At 42.8% G+C, this 16,209-nt stretch overlaps 1 protein-coding gene across 2 annotated transcripts in view; it reads right to left on the reverse strand.

Moving 5' to 3' along the window:
• The window catches only part of Supt6h (SPT6 homolog, histone chaperone and transcription elongation factor), a 32,668-nt gene that overhangs the window by 10,073 nt on the left and 6,386 nt on the right, over positions 1-16,209 (reverse strand). The window contains exons 2-25 of one of the 2 annotated variants that reach the window (XM_047543953.1): positions 13,446-13,566; positions 13,138-13,279; positions 12,255-12,413; positions 12,081-12,157; positions 11,551-11,743; positions 11,245-11,329; positions 10,361-10,634; positions 9,911-10,012; positions 9,548-9,664; positions 9,114-9,203; positions 8,776-8,918; positions 7,346-7,494; positions 7,094-7,192; positions 6,537-6,666; positions 6,306-6,456; positions 5,977-6,131; positions 5,609-5,804; positions 4,858-4,997; positions 4,625-4,742; positions 2,936-3,012; positions 2,586-2,721; positions 1,940-2,077; positions 1,696-1,863; positions 956-1,083 (exon numbers count right to left, since the gene is read on the reverse strand). In XM_047543953.1, the coding sequence (XP_047399909.1) occupies positions 956-1,083; positions 1,696-1,863; positions 1,940-2,077; positions 2,586-2,721; positions 2,936-3,012; positions 4,625-4,742; positions 4,858-4,997; positions 5,609-5,804; positions 5,977-6,131; positions 6,306-6,456; positions 6,537-6,666; positions 7,094-7,192; positions 7,346-7,494; positions 8,776-8,918; positions 9,114-9,203; positions 9,548-9,664; positions 9,911-10,012; positions 10,361-10,634; positions 11,245-11,329; positions 11,551-11,743; positions 12,081-12,157; positions 12,255-12,413; positions 13,138-13,246 (3,134 nt within the window). In that variant the 5' untranslated portion in view covers positions 13,247-13,279; positions 13,446-13,566. The remainder of the gene's footprint in view (positions 1-955; positions 1,084-1,695; positions 1,864-1,939; positions 2,078-2,585; positions 2,722-2,935; positions 3,013-4,624; positions 4,743-4,857; positions 4,998-5,608; positions 5,805-5,976; positions 6,132-6,305; positions 6,457-6,536; positions 6,667-7,093; positions 7,193-7,345; positions 7,495-8,775; positions 8,919-9,113; positions 9,204-9,547; positions 9,665-9,910; positions 10,013-10,360; positions 10,635-11,244; positions 11,330-11,550; positions 11,744-12,080; positions 12,158-12,254; positions 12,414-13,137; positions 13,280-13,445; positions 13,567-16,209) is intronic. The other variant, XM_047543951.1, reaches the window with a different exon arrangement.

Genomic DNA, 16,209 nt, shown 5'->3' on the forward strand with positions numbered 1-16,209 from the left:
TGGCCACGATATACTGATAAGTGAAAAATGCACTGCAAAACACTATGAACCATATGATCCCATTTTCATAATAAATGGGTAGTTAGTAAATGCATAGCAAAAATAAAATTTAGAAAAACTATAATATACATAAAAATTGTTATGGTAGTTATCTCTGGGGGGTGGGATTATGGGGGACTTCCACTTTCTGCATAATATTTATATATGTTGAATTTTATATAATGAACTTATATGAGTCTTAAGATAAAACAAGAAGGGGGAAAAAAGACCTCTGAGAATTTGCTGACAGCTATTTTCCCCCATAAAGCCTTCCCAGGCTGGTCTTGCCCGTGCACTCACATGGACCTATGTTATTCGTGGAGTGTTACAGCAAAGCTGAGTGGAAAATGAAGTTTTAGAACTTGAAGCCTATTTCCCCACTGACTTCCATTACTGAATGAGGAGCTATGTGCCCGTGGAAAAGATCCTCCAAAGACTGAGTTGATAACTTCTGGAGAGGAAGAGGTCAATAGTGAAGTCCAAAGTCCAAGTGAATAGAACTTTCTCTCAATAACATCATCTTAAAACATAACAAATCTCTCTCCCCTTTCCATATCTGTTCATACCCACACTTTTTCCACAATTGCCCCTGCTATTCCCACCCTTATATGGCTGCATCAAACCATAATAACAAAATAAATTTGTGTTCACTGAACAGAATCTGTTTTCTGTCCTTAATTTATAAACTAAGTTGGTTCTTTTATGTTTCTGTCACATGAAAAAAACCTCGCATAATTGAACTGATCTTTTCCATAGGTCAGGGGCTCTTGACCAAATAAAGACTCTTTTTTATTTTTTCTTTAAAACATTTCCTAATTTAAATGTCTTGGGGCCCTTTGGCAGCCCTAATCCCCTGAAACTCCAAATCAAAGCCCAAAGGGAATTTCTCCTGGCCCATCTAGGCAGAGGGCATCACCTGTCCCCCAGGGAGGCTGTGTCAATCTTGAGGAAGCCAGCACAATTCATGAAGACTTTGGGACCCATGTGGCACATGGTGACCAGCTGGGTCCGGCTTTCAAGGCGCGTGTTGTTCTGCTTCAGGATCTAGAGGAGAGAGCTTGAGTGAGCCAGGGTAGTAAGCACACCCCACCTCCTTAGTTTGCTTTTGGGCCTCTCTGTTACCCCTCCATGACTCCACAACAGGAACTCTGCTCCACTCAATATCTAACTATGCACAAAACCACATTATCTACCACTAAAATCATTTCTTTAATGAACTACATTATAGCCATCAGACTATCTATAATTAACAAACTTTGAAGTTTGACATAACATGTACTCATCTTATGAAAAAGAATATTACCAATATTTTTGAAGATCCCTGAATACTTAAAAAAATGCTGACTGAAATCCTTTTTATTCCCACTGGAAAAATTATTCCACCTTAGATTTGCATCTAGCATTCCCTTGCTTTCTCCTATTTCAAATCATGGCTTATGGCCATCTTTTCCATGACCCACTAAGGTATAGTAGTGAAGAGGATAGCTTTGGCCACCTGGTCTGAAGTGGTGACTCTCACTAGTTGAGTGATTCTGAACAAGATGCTTTACCTTTCTGACCATAGTCTTCCTCATCTATCAAATCATATTGAAAAAGTATATCTTTATATGCAATGAAATGGTAATTTTTAAGTTTTCTGATTTAACCCAATCCTACCTTCAGGAGATGAGTCCCTTTACGAGGTCCCAGGCCACAGACATACTGGATCAAAGCCTGGCTGTAAGGATGTGCAATGGCACGGTTGACATCGACCCCGACTTCATTGACCCGGTTGATAAATTCACAGTACAAGGCGTTCAGCAGTTCCTCTTTCACAACATGTTCCTATTGACATATAGCAGGTAGGAATAAGGTTACTGTGCTTTTTTGTTTGACTAGCCGGCCTGTCAAATCTACTCACCTGCAAGGGGTGAAACTTGAGACACAGTATGTCTTCATCAGAGCTGCACACTTGAGCAAATTCTATCAGAGGGTCTTGGATGCGCCGAGCCAGAGAGACTGCCTGTCTCAGTACAGGAGGGTAATCCCGGAACTCTGCCTAGAGTCAAATGAGGGTTAGCAGGGCCTTAAAGTCCCCTCATACCAACATCAAGAGGAAATTCAAACTATTCTGGGTTGAAGCCACTTTCTCTTCTTTTTTGGGACCCTTTTTCTTGCAATCAGTTTAACCTCAGGAGCTCCCAATATGAACTATAACTGGTAACATGGAAAATTTCTGCACATGTTAAGTGAACAGATACAGGGCTATTCTAATAACCTTTTCTTTTTTTCTGTACCAGGGAATGAACTCAGGGGTGCTTAACCACTGAGTCACATCCCCAGCCCATTTTTGTATTTTATTTGCAGTCTTGCTGAGTTGCTTAGGGCCTTGCTAAATTGCTGAGGCTGGCTTTGAGCTCATGATTCTCCTGCCTCAGTTTCCCGAGCTGCTGGGATTACAGGTATGTGCCACTATGCCTGGCTTAAACCTTTCTTTTCTAATTAAATATATCTCAGATTAATAGCACTTGTCTGGGCATGCCCTAAGGGTGGGGCTCCAGTATTACCTCTGACTTCTTGCTGTTCATATAGAGAATGGCCAATTCGTTGTCAACCAGCTCCACCCCAATAGAAGACAGTTGTTGGCCCTGGTCCAGCTCATGCACAATGCGCTTCACATCCTCAATCAACATTTGGGCATCCCTGTAGGGATGAGGAATATTGGTCAATGGATATATTTTCTCAGGGATGGATCGTCTCATGTCTGAGATGGGGTGAGGAGCAAAGAGCTCTAAAGACAAAGAGGAACAATATCCCTTGGCCATATCAACCATTACAGGCATATGCCAAATTCAACAATAAGGGATGAGTGACTTTTGGTCATGGCCTTCAACCAGGCCTGGCCAAGTGCCTCTACCTGTTCTCTCCTGCAACTGTCACCACGTGAGGCTTCTTGTTCAGAAGAAATTTCTTAAGGGTTTCAATGTCTTGAGCCTGGATTGAAAGAAAATCAGAGCTGAATGGCTCTGAGCATGGAGATTTCAGGCAGTTTTCTCTCCCTACACAGCTTGAGAGCTTATAAGATCAGAGAACAGCAAAAGCTAAAAGTCTCAGAGAACATCCGATTCAAGTTGCCACCAAGGATCCATTCCCACACATCTGGCCAGCCTGCTTCTGCTTAACCATTCCACTGACTAGAACTCACTGATGACATTAGTAGCCAATGACCAGATCTGAAGAATGGAGAGGTAGGAAACTGTTCTTTTATTGTGAACCAAAACCTGTCTCCCACTAACACTTAGTCATTGGCTCTAGTTCTTCCCCACCACCCACCCTGGTCCTAGTTTTTATCAAGGAAAACAAAGAACTGGAGTTTGCACTCTTCTGGGTGAGGCGCCTTGGAAAAGGTCAACATGGGAAGTATCTCTCTTTATGTTCTTCAGGACAAAGATGTGGAGTTCCTATTACAGTTCCTTAGGTCCTAACTTCTAATGCCTCACACACCTGATATCCTGTAGTTTTTGGGGATTCCTATTTCATTTCTGGTGTGATTTCTGCTGAAAATCTAAGTATAACAAAGTGAGGGAGGTAGTAGGGTTACCAAAAAGCAGAATCTGGCACACGATATGAGATTGATAAGCAGGCTTATCTGGGCCCCAGGGAATTTCTCACTGGTGACATTCCTCTAAAGTCCCTAGATTTCTAACTCTAGTGCCATTTTGTTCCTCCTTACTATAAATGTTGCACATCTTTCCTTTTCTTGGGCTGCTCTCAACTTTTCCTTACCCTGTTAATTTCCTAAGAAGAATAATTCAATACCTTTCTGTTCATCCCCCAAATACAGCTGGGGATGGTCTCGTGTATAACTACATGCCCAGTGGGATAAGTGCCTAAAGAGTTTTTGTCCTTCTTTAAATAGGAAGTTCAATGTAAACATGGTGTGTCACATGCTGTATAAGTAGAACACATGATAAGGAGCCTGGAGTCTTTTGTTTCAGTATTTTGAACATGTTAATATTTCCTATGATTATTATGCTTCTGAATTAAACTTGGGGTGTGATATAAATACACTTGGGCCTTACTTATATAAATCATGGCCTATTAGGACTATGCTGATGTTCTGATTTCCATTTTAAGATCTTTATAAAAAAAATTGTTAATAAGCTTTTGTTGTTCTTTTTAGAATGGGTAGAATGGGGCTCTGACAATAAAATTTTAAGATACCATTATGGGGGAAAAAATTCAGAAGTTTACTAACTAGATGAATTCAAATCCTCTTTCCCTGGCAAAAGGAGGGTTGAAAGGATAAAGTGGGAAAAGGTTGGCTGCATGCCGCAGTGGCTTTCAGTTCTGGGAACAATCTGACCTAGATGCTAGTGAGAACAGAGGTAGCAAAGGCAGCCCCAGAAGTACACAGGTCTCTGAAAATTCTGTATCAGATAACACGAGTGCCATCTACTGCCCCGGGAATGAGGCTGATCTCAGGTGATGAAAAGTCAGTGACCAGATCAGAGATAATCAGGGTGTTACATGTGATGATGCTTATAACACTTATCCCACTGAATTTTATGATGTATATTTGTTAACCACCATCCTGGAGACTTGCCTTCTTTTCCCGCTCTTCCTCTCTCCAGGCAGTTCGCCGTTTGGTAAAATGGGGCAGCCGGAGGAAGTCTGTCACTTCTCCTTCACCATTGACCAGAGCACAGAACACAGGGTGATCTCTGCGGTCACACAGCAAAAGAACAGAGCAATATTCAGTTATGTAAAGCTATGAAAAAGAGAACAAAATGAGGAGTTAGGTAAGACTGTGCAGGGCAGGCAGGAAGAAGCAGGTACCTGGCAGAGGAGAAAGCAATGCCTAGAACTCTAATGCCTTTCCCTTGGTTCTCATCCATGAAGTCATCATCTTCCTCTACCTGCTGATCTGGTCGGTAGGGCGCCACTCTCAACCAGTTGTAGAGCTTTCGGCTACAGGCCTAGCAGGGAGACACACAAGACACATTATCATCAGGGTCACCAAATATGGCAAAGAGGAGCACACTTATGCAAAGAGGTGCATTCACATGTGTATATGCTCCTAGATTCTTTGCAGATTTGCAACCCCAAAGCATACTTTGCTTTTGGAAATAGGACAGTGCAGACGGTGACACAAAAAAGAATGTCTTGATGTGTGGGCAAAGGGAGGAAAAGGATCCTCAGTTGGAGAGTTCACATGCCTTGCTTTCACTGCCTCTGAGTTATGCTGCTTGCCCCAGTATTTCTCCATTGGCCGTACAATGACTAAGGGATTCCTTCACTTTTAGTTTTATTAGGGAAATCACACAACTACAAAGAATGGACATGTATATATATATATATATATGTATTCAATCATTCATTCATTCATTTTGTATGTGGTACTGGGGACTATTCTTAGTGCCTAGCATTCTACCATTGTGCCACATCCCCAGACCTTTCAAATTTTTTTATTTTTTGATAGGGTCTTGCCAAGTTGCCTAGGTTGGCTTCGAACATGTGATTCTCTTCCCTTGGCCCAGAGCAGTGAGAATTAAAGGAGTACACCATCACACCAGGCTTATAGTCTCACCTTTATGACATATTCCTTGGCCTCAGCTAGCAGCTTATTCTTGAGCTCCTTAGCCATCTGCACATAGAGGAACTGCTGTAATGCTCGTTCAATGGCCATGGTGCGTTGCCGGTTCCACTCCTGAACCTGGTGGCTGAACTCATCTCGGTAGTAAAACTGTTTAATCTCTTCAAAGTATGTCTGGTCATTGCCATAGCTGGGGAGAGAAACGAACTATGTCAGGGATGGATAAAGGTGACACCCAGATGTCCATGAATACTGTGAGTGAGCCAGGGACAATGGCTTGCTCAATTCTGAAATGGTGGTTCATGAGGTACCCCTCTTCTACCAGCCTTCCCTAAAAGTTGCCAGTCCAGGGCTCCACTTACCCTTCTACTCCCTTCATATCTATGCTGATGTCAATGGTGAGTAGCCCTTCATCTTCTGCCAGGCCTATCTTGAGGAACTGGTCATCTCTCAGTTCTTTAACAGGCTTGTTCTTTAAGTACTTAAAGGAATAAGCGTAGTGGGCCTCATCCACATCCTGTATATATTGAGAGGGAATCATTAGCCTATGAATAGGCAGGTCCTGACCCTTGGAAAAAAGACTGCCACTTTTTGTAGGCAGACAGCTCAGCTAAGCAGAAGGCACAAAATTCAATTTGACTGAATGGAGAGCAAGGCCACATCTTGGATCAAAGCCCATTGCCCAGCTCACCTTTCTACCTTTCTTGGTAGGGGTTATATTTAGCTTGGCTCTCTCCTGGAAGGTTTGCCTCAGCACCTGCCGGACAAGGGGCTCACGTGCAATCTGTAGTGCTACCATGTAGCGGGCACCTTCCAGCACGGCTTCTGGAGTAGGAAATTGGCTGTGGGGAAAATAGTGGAGTTGAAGGATGAGGGTGTATTGGCCCTCAGGCCTTCTCTTACCGGTCACCTTCATGCCTACCTGCAAACATAATCTTTGGCCAGCTCCAAAGGCTCTGCGGGGAACTGCTCTGTCTCATGCCGCTGGTAGCTGTCCCGGAGGTTCTCCCCAAATTGCTCAGGAGTAAGTCCAAACTTTTTGGCCAGGCCATCTAACAAAACAAGAGTAAAATGTAAGGAACCACCTGGGCTGACAAGTCTTTTGGCTTTCAAAGTCTAGTTACTGTTCTGGGCACCAGACTTTAAAAGGGCCATGAATGAGCAGAACCAGACTTGTAAAAGGACAATGAAAAAACTGACTTTAAGCACAGAACACGTTTTTACAAGACACATGAAACAGGATAGATTCTTCCTTTGAGTGTGAGTTTCTCATCACTTCAGGAATTCAGGGAGAGGTTAGAACATTACCATGAAGTAGAGATAGGGGTTGAGGAACAACTGATTATGGGGACCCTGTACTAGGTTGGTTTGGCAATGGATTGGTGATTAACTTTAGATATCCTTTCCTCTTCCTACCCATTAGCCCTCTTCCTAGGTAACTCCCTTGCTGAAGGGTAGAATGCCCAGGTTGGCTGTTACCTAGCCCTGCGCTTTGGCAAATGGTATACATGTCTCGGCGGGAGGCCTGCTTGAGCTCTGGACCCCTCTGCTCCTCGTCTTCGGCCTCTTCACCTTCACCTGGGAAGAAAATGCATAGGGAGTTAGGCTTTTGCTTCCAATCACTCCTAAGAATCTGGCGTGTTGAGAAGCCCCAAAGGGCACCCAGTCAAGGGCACCATTGGAAATGCTACAGCCATCAAGTCTCCTGTGTTTTCTTTTTCTAGTGCTCACCTTCTTCATCTCCCTCTTCCCTTACACGCTTTAGCTTCTTGCGGCTAGCCTTGGCAGCATTCTGCATCCTGGGGATATCACGGCCATAGTAAAGCAGGAAATGATTATAGACATCTTTTAACTCATCCATTGATTGTACATCCTTGAGCCTGAAGGGAAGGGACATAAGATCTCAGTCACCACTGGGGAATTGACCCAGTCATCACTCAGTTTTTCTATAAAGACATCCAATTCTCAGGATGGAAGATCCGAAGTAGGATGGGCACCTGTAATCTCTAATCACTAAAGAAACAAAAGCTAGATGTAGTAATGCATGCCTGTAATCCCAATTATAAGGAAGGTCAAGGCAGGAGGATTGCAAGTTCAAGGCCATTCTCTGTCACTTAGCCAGACCCTCAGCAACTTGGGTAGACCCTACCTCAAAATAAAAAAAATAAATAAAAGGCTGGGGATGTAGCTCAATGGTAGAGCACCACTCAATTCCGAATACCAGGAGAAGACAGACACACACACACACCCCTGACCATAACTTAAGTGCAACTGAGGTATCTTTTTGTTGTTGTTGTTACTGAGGATTGAACTCAGGGGCGCTTAACCACTGAGCCACATCCCCAGCCCCTTTTTTTTTTTGGTATTTTTTTTGGCATTTAGAGACAGGGTCTCGCTGAGTTGCTTAGCGCCTCATTAAGTTGCTGAAGCTGGCTTTGAACTCTTGATCCTCCTGCCTCAGCCTCTCAAATCGCTGGGATTATAGGCATGAGCCACCATGCCTGGCTCAACCAAGGTATCTTTTTTTTTTTGGGTGCTGGGGATCGAACCCAGGGCCTTGTGCTTACAACAACCAAGGTATCTTAAAGGAGTATGTTAAACTGAAGATGTTTGGTGGTCCTTAGAAATGGAAATATTAGGGGGCTGGGGATATGGCTCAGTGATAAAAGCACTTGTCCAGTATGTGTAAGGCCCTGAGTTCAATCCCCAGCAACACCAAAAAAAAAAAAAAAAAAAAAAAAGAAAAGAAATGGAAGCATTAAAGAAGAGGTAGATGAACTCACCAAATACAAAAAGTTCTGAATCCTTATGTTTCCCCCATACTCCATACCCTGACTACAAGCTTGCCACGCCATTTTTAATTATAATTTGCTTTCCATGTAGCTTTATCTACATGGAATAAATGTACAGATCACCAAATGAGAGTATCTGATAATTCTAACAGTTAAATTTTTGGTAAGTAAATCCGAGTTTACCTTTTTATATGTCAACATGGATAACTAAGGTAATCTGTCTGTGAGAAAGATCATTTCTGATGGTGTTGACAAGTTGGATTTCTAAGGGATAGGGCCCTGTGCCATGAATTTTGCAAAGTAACAATGCTGGGAGTAGGGGCCTTTGGTCTGCGGGCTCCCTGTAATGAAACAAACTGCATGTGCTACCTCTCCATGTCAGTGGTGTCCAGAGCCCGGATGCCATCAGCAAGAGGTTTGTCAGGGTCAGCAGAGATTTGCTCATATTGATAAGCTTGCATCTTCTCAAACAGTCGTGTTAGGTTCTCTTTGCGGATCCTCAACTGGGTCCACTAGGGCAGGGAGGGTAGAGCAGGAGTGAGGACTGTTACTCAGCCCTGAAGACCCAAGGTTGCTGTTCCCTCATCAAGAGATCCAGTGTGGGGAGCCTGGCAGACCAGCGAGTGGGGAACTGGGTTTATAGTACCCTGGCAGTAGTGGTAACCAACCCTGCCCATAGCACCCTGGGGGACATGTGTCTATGTTACCTTTTCATCCCACTGCCACACTCTCCACAGGTCATTGATGTGCAACTCAGGCTCCACATACTCCTTTCGGTAGAAGGCAATAAAAGGCACCTAGGGTAGCAAGGAGACTGCAGTCACCTAGAAGAAAGATCTGCAAGGATCCCCTCTGCCAGAGAGTAATCATTTTTTTTTTTTTTTTTTTTTTTTGGACAAACAGCTTCAAGGAATTTGAAAGTCAGAAGCATGGCCTCCTCAACAGGCCCATCTAGGGGAGGATAATATTGCAGACAGGGTAGACTGTCCTCTTGTTCATGAGTCTCTGCTGGTTAAGTTAAGGGACTACCTCTGGGTAAGGGGAAGAGGGGGTCCCTTCTGACTTAGGTAGCTACCTTTCCCCTCATTCTCTAACTGAATTTCTAACCAATGGACTACTTTAGTAAGCCTGAGGGAGCTACCTCAAAATGCTGATTTCGCATGAAGCCCAGGGCTTCTTTAATCTTCTGAATTGTACTGGGCCCTTTTCGACTGAAGCTGCTGGTTGGTTGCCCTCTGTCTAGGTAATCACAGCTTTCCTACAGTAGGAAAAGAAAAACAAACAGCAAGATACTGTCACTTGCTTTGTCTTACCATACGAAACTGTTTCAGAGCAGAAGATGGCCTTCTAATGAAATCTAAAAAAATCTCTCTCTGTCACACAGACACACATACACTTTTCTGTATGAGGCACACAGAAGCAAGGGATAGGGAAGGAGCAGATTCCCAATCTTAATCAAGTGACTTCTACTTCATGTCAAACCCAAAATATCTTTTTTGGTTACCTGTAGAGAAATGGTTGGTGTTGCAAAGGCATTCCTGTAGATCCAGTCAGCTTCTTCTTCTAATTCATCATCTTCCGCCCCCTTGACTGGGATGGAGCGGAGCTGCAGCAAGTAAGATAAGAGGCTGAGACTGATTTTAACTTGTATTCTGCTTATGAAAACATGTGCTGCTTCTGGATATAAACTGTGATACTTTGGCACACATTTCCAGTACCCAGCAGTGTTGTCTGACGTGAAACAAACACTTCATAGATCTGCTGAAAAGCTCCATTTCATGTTCCACAAGCAGGGTGATAAGTCTATTTCCTCTAAGAGCTGGACTTCCTGGACTTTGGCCAGATGGGGTTCAAAGGCTATGCTAGATACTACTTAATTTCAGACTGCTGAGATTGTTTGGAGTCTATAAGATGAGGGTGAATCAGCAGAAGGCAGAGGCTGGTGGTTTCTTACCTGGAACCTCTCAGGCAGGTCAGTGGCTCGGATTTCGTTGTCCTGATCTGTAAGGTGGCTGCTTTCCAGCTCACTGGGCTCGTACATCTCAAAGATGCTCCTGCGGCTCACACGCTTCTTGGTGGTCTTCTTGGGGCGCACTCTGATTTCACCTTCGGCCTCATCATCCTCATACTCATACTCTTCCTCAAGTTCTTCATCATACTCATTGTATTTCTCAAATTCATCATAATCGAAATCCACACCAAAAATCTCCTGGGCTTCTTGCAGGGCTCTGTAGGTGAGGAGAGAAAAATGTAGACCCTGCACACATCCTTGACTTGCTCCAGGGAACTAAGATTAGAAGAGTAAATATAAAAGAATCATATTCACTACGGAATAAAGGCTTAGCTGGGGGATATTTCTAGGTTAATTATTGTTTATCAGAGAATAAAAAGCCCATCTTTGGCACTTGTCAACAGAAATCAAATAGCAACAGGGCAGATGGGTCTAACACCCTACTTGGCAGATTGATTTTCTGCTAAGGCATTATAGTAGTCCCTCAAGCAAAAGCATTTCAAGTTATTTTTTATTATTATTAATATTTTTTGGTACCAGGGATTGAACCCAGGGTATTTAACCACTGAGTCATATCCTCAGCCCTTTTTTATATTTTGTTTAGAGACAGGGTCTTGCTGAGTTGCTCAGGCTGGCTTTGAACACATGATCCTCCTACCTCAGCCTCCCAAGCCACCAGGATTACAGGCATGTGCCACTGTGCTTGGCAAGTTTTCTAACATTTAAGCTTTGATGCTGGTACCCTTTTTCCACAGAGGCCTCTGACCTCCTTCCTGGGTAGGCATACTCAATGCCTTTATCACCACCTTGTACCAGACCCCACTCACGCATCTGTGTATCCGGGAAGTTTTTTCCGCCACTTGGGTTTTTTCAGAGGCTGTCCATCATCATCCACAATGAAATCATCAATATCTGGGTAGGGAAGTTAACAGGTTAGTACTCGGGAGTCAGAGCCTGATGTAGGACTGAATGGTTTTAGTTCCTGCCAGTGAGAAGAGTACAAAGACTGAAAATAAACTTTTGTTTCAAATGCAGGGGACTGTAGCTGAAGAATGGCCTTCTACTCTTTTCCTAGGGGCCAGGACAGCCCAACAACTATGTGAACATTGTTTTCCCTGCCCAGTGCCACATACCTGACTCTTCATCATCTTCCTCTTCCTCCTCTGGAGGAGCCATGGGGGCCTCCATAGCTTCCTGTCCTTCTTCCCCTTCCCCATCCTGGAATATTTCCTCTGCAATAGCCTCTTTTTCATGTTCTTCCTTGCCATATTCCTCTTCGTCATCGTCCTCATCATCTGACATTTTTTTGACACGCCGGTACTTTTGCTGGTGGTGAGAAAACCTGTCTCATCAGGATCTGAAGTGTAAGAATGCCTGCTCTTTAGTCTCATTCTCATCTTCCCACTACAGTTACATTAGCCAAGGGAGATTGAAAAGAATATGTTGAGTGATGCTCTTTTGGCCCCATGACCCATCCTTGAAACTGACAAGCCTTTCTTTAATAGGCACTCAGATCTGGGATGCAAATTTAGGCTTCACAGCATATTGAGTATCTTTTTCTTCTCTGAAGTTCCCCAAACTGTTCTGATGTGTTTCCTCTCCAAAGGACACAATTTTAAGGGCTTTCCTTCACCCCCAGGACAAAGACAAAGAACATACTTACGCCTCGTTTCACTTTGACACCCAAATTCTCCTCAATGAGGTCAAAATCATCATCCTCCAGGCGGTCATCAAAAGATGCTGAAGAAAACAAAGTGTTACTAATGACAATGAGGAGGCCCCTTTCCCAATGCAACTTCTACTGCAGTCTCACCTGACTTGAGGAAAGATTACTCACTGCGTTTTCTCTTCTTGTGGCCAACATCATCTTCAGAATCACCAGAGTCACTGCCTTCATCCTCTTCCCCATCATCTTCATCATCATCATCATTGATAAAGCCTTTCAAATTGCCTTGTTCATCTTGATCATCTAGATTCTCCTCCTCCTCCTCCTCATCTGGAAAACATGTATGTTTGAGGCATGGAAATCAGGGAACAGAATGGATGGTGGTGCAGGGCCACCTGTTTAACTGTAATTATCCATCCACCCTGAACCTAATGACTCAGGTGCCACATAAACTCTTCTGCTCATGTAAAGGTACAAAACATGGCCATCAACTTGGAGCACCAGGATGGTTTATTTTCTACATTAACCATTTGTCTTAAGGAAAGACTGTCTTTATTTCTTTGGCTTTATAAAATTATTAGTGGCTGTTTTATAGCCACCAATAACCTATTTTCCTCTGTTTACAAACTCAGTGGCTACATTCCTTCTTTTAGTCATAAATCTTTGATAAAACTTACATTTCTCTTTAAAGTCATTTTACAGTTCTCTGCTGATGATCCTAAAAGTTGGGCTTGGCTAGAGTAATAGGAAACTAGGTACATAAGCACTGCTAAGACTAAAAGCACAAAGCATTCTATATGTATTTATTTACTGTCTGTTCCCTCCTTCTAATGTAAGTTCCACAACAGCTGATGTTCTGTGTTCCTTCTAAGCACAGTGCCTGGCATACAGCAGAGAGATGCTCTAAGCATTTTCCAAGAATGACTGAAAGTTCTCAAGCTGGTACCTCATATGTGAGAACTTCTGTGCTCAGCCTGAGCCTTTCATCAGCAAGAATCCAACTATCCAAAGTTTAGCAATAGTGGGGAGAAGCTTGAAGCTGGGGCCTCCTCACCATCATCCTCCTCTTCCACAAATTTCTTGGTGACTCGGGGCACCACTTCGCCTTCATCATTGTATTCTTCTTCTGACTCCTCAGCCTCACTTTCCACAAAATCAGACATTGCTGCAGCTTCTTACAGCTTGCCTGAAGAAGACTGAGGAGGTGGGGATCAAAAAAATAAGACATGATTTTACAGAGGGCTCTTAAACCTTTGCATTAAAAAATCTTTCAGCCATCTGTCCCAGCTCTGAACAATCATTTCTGCTCAGAGAAGAAAGAATCAGATAGCCAGAGGTGTAGTTTAGTGGTAGCACACTTGCCTAGCATGCACAAGACCTTGGGTTTGATTCCCAGTATCTCTTTCTCTCTCTTTCCCCCACACACACAAACATGATGACTCCAACTCTTTCACTTCCCATTCCTCCCAGGGTTGCTTCTCTCCTGTATATTTAAGGGGGAAAAAAAAAAAAGCAATTATACTGAACTTGTATATGTATCATCTCTCTTACCCAGAGTTTTATCTCACTTACCATTCAAAGGCAGGAATGGGTGGATGAGGAAATAAACTAATGTATGGACAATTATGTAGGTGGGGACCTGGTGGCAGAGTGATACTCTGTGACTTGCTCTCAGTAGGCTGGGGCAACAATATGTGTCACCTTTATAAAAGGTGCTTTCATATACACTATTTCTAGTTATTAGCAGTCAAAAGTAAAATCCCTTTTCGACAAACATGTCATGAATTTGAGGCCACATGTAAGACTGCTGGTTGGGAAAACTTGAGTGGAAAAGTGTCTTTTTAGAAACATTAGAACCATGACTACATTTCTATCATTTACTGCCCTTGCAAAAAAATCCTGAAAGGTTTCCTTGGTCAAAATATAGGCAACATATTTAAAGAAAGATAGAGGGGCTGGGGAGATAGCTCAGTCAGTAAAGTGCTTGCCTTGCAAGCACAAGGTCCTGGGTTCGATCCCCAGCACCGCAAAGAAAAAAAAAAAAAAAAAAGATAGAAATAGTACTGTGCTTAATTTTAGAGATTATATTCTGATCCCATCACCTAATATCTATTAGTGTATCTGGATATCAGTTCATCAGGAAAATGACAGCACTACCTACGTCAGAGTAGCTGAGAATATTATATGACATGGGGAAAGAACCTACTATTTCAATAAATGTTAACTGGGTTTGAATTTGAATCCTGGTTCTAATTTTCCTTGGCATTCTACAATCTTGTAACAACCAATCCCAACTTCATCTTCTTCTTCCCTATTTTCAGACTCATGCGATGCCTGCAAGTGGCAGTGGAGAACACCAAGAACTGTAACAAGAACTTTGATGGGTCTGGAGTAGGACTTTAAAAAACAGTACACATCACACAAATCACAAAAAACCTAGTAAGCTGGACACAGTGGTGCATACCTGTAATCTCAGTTACTTGGGAGGCTGAGGCAGGAGGATTGCAAGTTTGAGGCCTGCCTGAGTAACTTAAGGAGATCATGTCTCAAAAAAACCCAAAAAACCAAAAACAAAAAACCAAAAAAACCCCCAAAAAACAAAAAACAAAAACTGGGGGGAGCATAGGTCAAGTCCCATACTGCTAATGAACAAAACCAAAAATAAGAAACAAACCCAACCAAAACTAATATAGGTTTTATTGCACAACTACTAAGTGCCAGACACTTAATATATACCCTGATCCTGTTAATACTTACATTGTCTTGTGAGTTATAGCACACTTCTGTATCCATTACAAAAGGGAGGAAATAAATTGAGAGAAGTAAAGGCTCTTCCTCAAGGTGACACAACTATTAATAGTTAAGGTCCACCTGACTCCACAGTTGATTTTACTGTATTCTCAAAGTAGTTCTCAAAGTGTGGTCCAAGCACCACCCCCTCTTTTCTCTCATGAGCACAGTGGAGTTTTTCAGATATTATATAACAGGTGGCATTAGAACAGACAGAATGCAGAAACATAAGAGAAGTCATCTGTATTCTCTTAAGGCACACAATAAAAAGTTCTGCTAAAAAAAGTAAAAACTTTTTTTTTCAAGGGGATGGGCAGTACTGTGGATTTAACCCCGGGGTGCTTTACCACTGAACTATATCCCCAGTACTTTTTATTTTGAGACAGGGTCTCACTAAACTGCTGAGGTTAACTTGACCTTGTGATTCTCCTGCTTCAGCCTCCCAAGTTGCTGGGATTACAGGTGTGCCCACTCTGCCCAGACCAAAACAATACCACTCTAATCATTCATTCCTTCATTCATTTATTTATGGTGCTGGGGAGTGAAGCCAGGGGTAGTTAATCACTGAGCCGCATCCTCTGCCCTTGTCTAAGTTGCTAAATTGTTGAGACTTGCTTTGAACTTGCAATCTGCCTGCCTCAGCCTCCTGAACCACTGGGATTACAGGTGTGCACCTGGCAATTTTTTTGTTTTAAATACTGTTGTTATTTTTCATAAAAAACATTAATTATGTTAAAATGCAGTGGGCTTAATACTTTATAATTTTTAAGACTATAAAGGGACCTGAGACTGAAAGGTTTGTGAATCATCATAGGGCCCGGCAGGGCCACCACAAAGAAAACCTTAGGATTAGACCGATACCCTTTTTTATAAAAATTATTTTAAGATCTGATTCCTTAAGGTCATTTAGCTTGGGTACTGCCAAAAGTGAATGTCTTAAACTTCTGCCAATCAAATCTGCAGCTCTAATTTTACTTTTTACATTGCTCTCTCAGCCCTGAACTGAGCCATTAAAAATAGATCGGAGTAGTACAGCGCCCCCTCCATAATGTGCTTTAATTAGGTTATGAGACCCCCAAATTCAGTCTTTTAAGGTTTCAACATCTTCAAATTAAATGCCAGTTCCTACAGACCAGATGCCCCCAGCCTGCTTACCAGAAGAGAGAGCCTACCTGATCAGACAACCTGCCTTCTATCCCTGGGGCAGTTGGTGCTCTGGGTTGCATGCACACAATTTAGGAAGACAGCTGTGTTCCCCTCCCTTCTATTGCCTGGGTTAGTAATGAAGCACATGGTGTGCTATAGCTGGGGGATGCCTCTACTCTAGCTCAATGTC

This window comes from Sciurus carolinensis, chromosome 3 (assembly GCF_902686445.1).
Source record: "Sciurus carolinensis chromosome 3, mSciCar1.2, whole genome shotgun sequence".
NCBI lineage: Eukaryota > Metazoa > Chordata > Mammalia > Rodentia > Sciuridae > Sciurus > Sciurus carolinensis.